General features: G+C 36.5%; 1 protein-coding gene across 1 annotated transcript; it reads right to left on the reverse strand.

Moving 5' to 3' along the window:
• Positions 1-2,007: 2,007 nt before the first annotated feature.
• LOC145245643 (uncharacterized) lies at positions 2,008-2,538 on the reverse strand. Its single transcript, XM_080107206.1, has one exon. The coding sequence runs from the start codon at positions 2,536-2,538 to the stop codon at positions 2,008-2,010; it is 531 nt and encodes a 176-aa protein (XP_079963332.1).
• Between the last annotated feature and the right edge of the window lie 958 nt (positions 2,539-3,496).

Raw genomic sequence — 3,496 nt, forward strand, 5'->3', positions numbered from 1 at the left:
TCAAACTTATACAGAAAACGAAATAACCTTTAAGTTGTAAGATAAATCATTTCTATTATATTTTTCACTTTAAAACATGAGTTATCGTCCTTATATTATTTAAATTATGCTTAGAAATGAAAACATTGAATGATGTGTCATATGAGTGTTTTGAACATGACAATTTAAAAGGTTTTAGATTAATTTTTTCCCCACAACTGAATGAAAAATTTTGAAAAGTTATTAAATGAAAGAATGTATCATGTGCGTAAGAGAAGGCCAATAAAAACATAGGAAATAATAATGATGGGCTTTTTTATATTTACTAATGTGCCATCACTTATCAAGGTTCGGGGGGCACTTGAAGATAAGTATTAAAGAGATTGTCAGTTGGATGATGATAGCCACCGTGAGAGAACAAGAAGAATGGCTGGAAAATTACTGAAGATTATCCGAAAGAACAGTTAAAAAATTGAAAAACTTGCACTAATTTCTTACATGTTGTGCTATAAGATAAAATGCATTATCAGTTATGTATTTATTTTGCTAATGTTCACTTCTTATCAAGGCCAATGAGCCACTTGAGGATAAGGGTTGAAGAAATCGTCAGTTAGATGAAGATTTCCACCACAAAAGGATTGGAAACAAACAGTGCAATGTGCGGTAGATTGCTAAAGATTAATTGCTTATCCAAAAAGGTTGTTTGTCAAAGATTTGTTTACATTTAACATGGCCATGCTATAATAAGTTGGGATGCAGACTTTTGGTCCCTTGTTTTGCAGATGGTAAATTCTAGGAAAGAAATTCTGTTCATGGAAGTTTCGTTTGAATTTTAGTAAAGAGAAAAAGAAAGGAAAGATCCTTGCTTTAGTTGTAGATGAGTTCTTGCAGTGAATGTTTTATGAAGTGCAGTGATTGGAGCTCAGTCGAGCACTTACAATGAACACAGCGAGACAGTAGAGAGAGACTAGCATCATCTCTTTTGCGTGAAAGGATGTTACATATGAGAACAGATCATCCCTTACTAGATTACAGAGCAGAGAGAAAAAAGGATAAATAAGGACCTGACCAGAGATAGGTTAGTTTGAAAATCGATTTGTAAAGGCCGTCTAACACATGCTAGCATCTAAAACCGATTTTGAATTGAATATAATGGAAAAGAAATGTTGATGCTTGTTCAGACTAACTACCCTCTTGCCATGATTCTATAACTATTACAAAATCTCTTTTAACACAAGATCTCATGCACCTAATAAGAATCCACAGTATATACTCTCTGTTCTTTGGACATTTCAATGGCTGCTGCAAAGAAGGTTCCCTCTACCATGTTAGAAAATTACTCACACCTGAGATCATCCTATATCTGTACAAAGCCACAATTCGCCCATGCTTGGAGTATTGTTGTTACATCTGGGCTGGTATATCTACCATTAGTCTCTCTTAGTCCAAAAAAGAGTCGCAAATCTAATAGGTTTCGCATTATCAGCCAAGCTCCCACCTCAGTTCTATTGTCACAATGTTGCATCTTTGTATCTGTTTTACAAACATTTTAATAGAATGTGTACGGATGAACTCATAGCATGGGCTTCTTCGACATACATGCTAACGACTAACCTGAAAAGTAGCAAAATCCCACTCCTTCACTGTTAAGGCCCCTATAGTTTTTTCTCCCTTGGACTGGTAGATTTTGAAATTTCCTTTGTTTTCTGCTTCCTTGACTGTACTAATCTGCAGAAATTTAATATGATATTAACAGGCATCTTGCTGCTTAACTCCCCTCAGACTCCTATAAGACACTATCCCAAATAAGTTCCTCATGTCCAAGTGGCAATATGCTTTGTTTAAGGTAAAAAAGAGTTTAATATATATATATATATATATATATATATATATATATATATATATATATATATATATTAGAGTCTCCCGTTGATTTCAACATATGAGATTTCAACAACATTGTTTCAACTCATTAATGCTTCAGCCTCATTTAAGTCCTGCAAGAGACAGACTTACAAACGAGTCCACTCATAGTACAAGTGATGCGGTTAATGGTATTGCTGCTGTCCATTTAACTCTTTCCTTCTTTTCCCATAGATTATTCAAACTGTCAGAATGAAAACAGCAAATACCCTCAAAACAAAGTGATTTCCATTTTTTGCAATGCAAGACCTCGTTCTTAAGACTGCTGTGCGTGATGCCAATTGGCAACAATTTTCTCTTTAACTTGATTTTGTACTTCAATAATCGTTGCCCCACATTCCTTTTCCCTCCGTCCAACTGACTGTACATAAGGATTTTTGGTATCCTGTCATCAGACATTCTCAGGACATAATCAGTACACTGCAGTTGGCACTGAATAAGGAATGACTCAATTCCAGAAATATTGCACTTTGTGAAAAGGTCAGCACTGGATACTTTGTTTTGAATGGTAATGCCACAGATTGAGCATAGACAGTTTATATGAAATACCTCCAATTGGTGAATATGATGCCTGTATGGAGTCCAAGACTCAGAGTCGTACATGAGGATAGAAATAACAACAGCTCGGTATACCATGATTTTTGTGTCAATCCAAATATCTTGTTTATTCCACAAAGGTTAGCAAAGCTTTCCAAAGGTGAGTTAAGCAATGGCGAGGTTGGCCAGTACCAGATGGGTGATCATTTGGGAAGGCGAGGGGCTGTATGTACCGTGAGGTAAATTACTAGGTTGGGAAACTGGTGCAGTCTATCCTTCTCTCGAGGGTAGATGGACCTCTGTTAAGCTGTGGTAGGCAACCCATCTAGTGATGGCATACCGATAAAAAATACCCTTGATAGCTCGTAGCGAAGCATCAAGTATTCAACTACAGACAAGATTTGAATTGCACTACAAACTCGTGTAATGAGTTCAATCTCAGCTGCTATGTTCTGGTGCGTTCTGTCTAACACCTTCGGCTTGCTTTGGAGTTGGGCAGGGTTGATGCACTACTTCTGTCTTTTTAACACTGATTGTAAACCCAAATGCTTGACATGCTGCCATGAAGCGATCAAGGAGGAACTGTACATCTTCAAATGATGTTGATACAAGAGCAGCAGCGTCAGCAAAAGATACATCAGGAATTATTTCAGTACAAAGACAAGTCCTGGCTTTAAACCTCTGCTGGTTGAATAGCCCATCAGATGACCAGAATTGAAACTTGACGCCAGTGTTAACATCACTAAAAGCATATTTCAACATGAGGGAAAAGAACAGAGCAAAGTGGGCAGATGTCATTACACGCCATTTTTTGGTCCCATTTGTAACGTCAAAGGCATCTGACATCATTAGTAAACAGTTGAAAATAGTCGACGATTGGTAGGTAAAATGAGAAAACAATGTAAGAACAAAATATTAACAACGCGCCCTACCATTGTTACGAACGAATTTCTAAGTAATAATGTTGCTATTTAGAATACCATTTTTAACATGGGTTGGGCGTGGACTTTCATTTTTATTATAAAAATTTGGTGGGTTATTAAATTGATTTGCTTTG

Source organism: Euprymna scolopes, chromosome 23, assembly GCF_053919585.1.
Source record: "Euprymna scolopes isolate OS-2025 chromosome 23, ASM5391958v1, whole genome shotgun sequence".
In the NCBI taxonomy this organism is placed as follows: domain Eukaryota; kingdom Metazoa; phylum Mollusca; class Cephalopoda; order Sepiida; family Sepiolidae; genus Euprymna; species Euprymna scolopes.

Coding starts and splice junctions, on each gene's coding strand:
- LOC145245643 (XM_080107206.1), bottom strand. CDS start 2,538: ATGGTATACCGAGCTGTTGTTATTTCTATCCTCATGTACGACTCTGAG.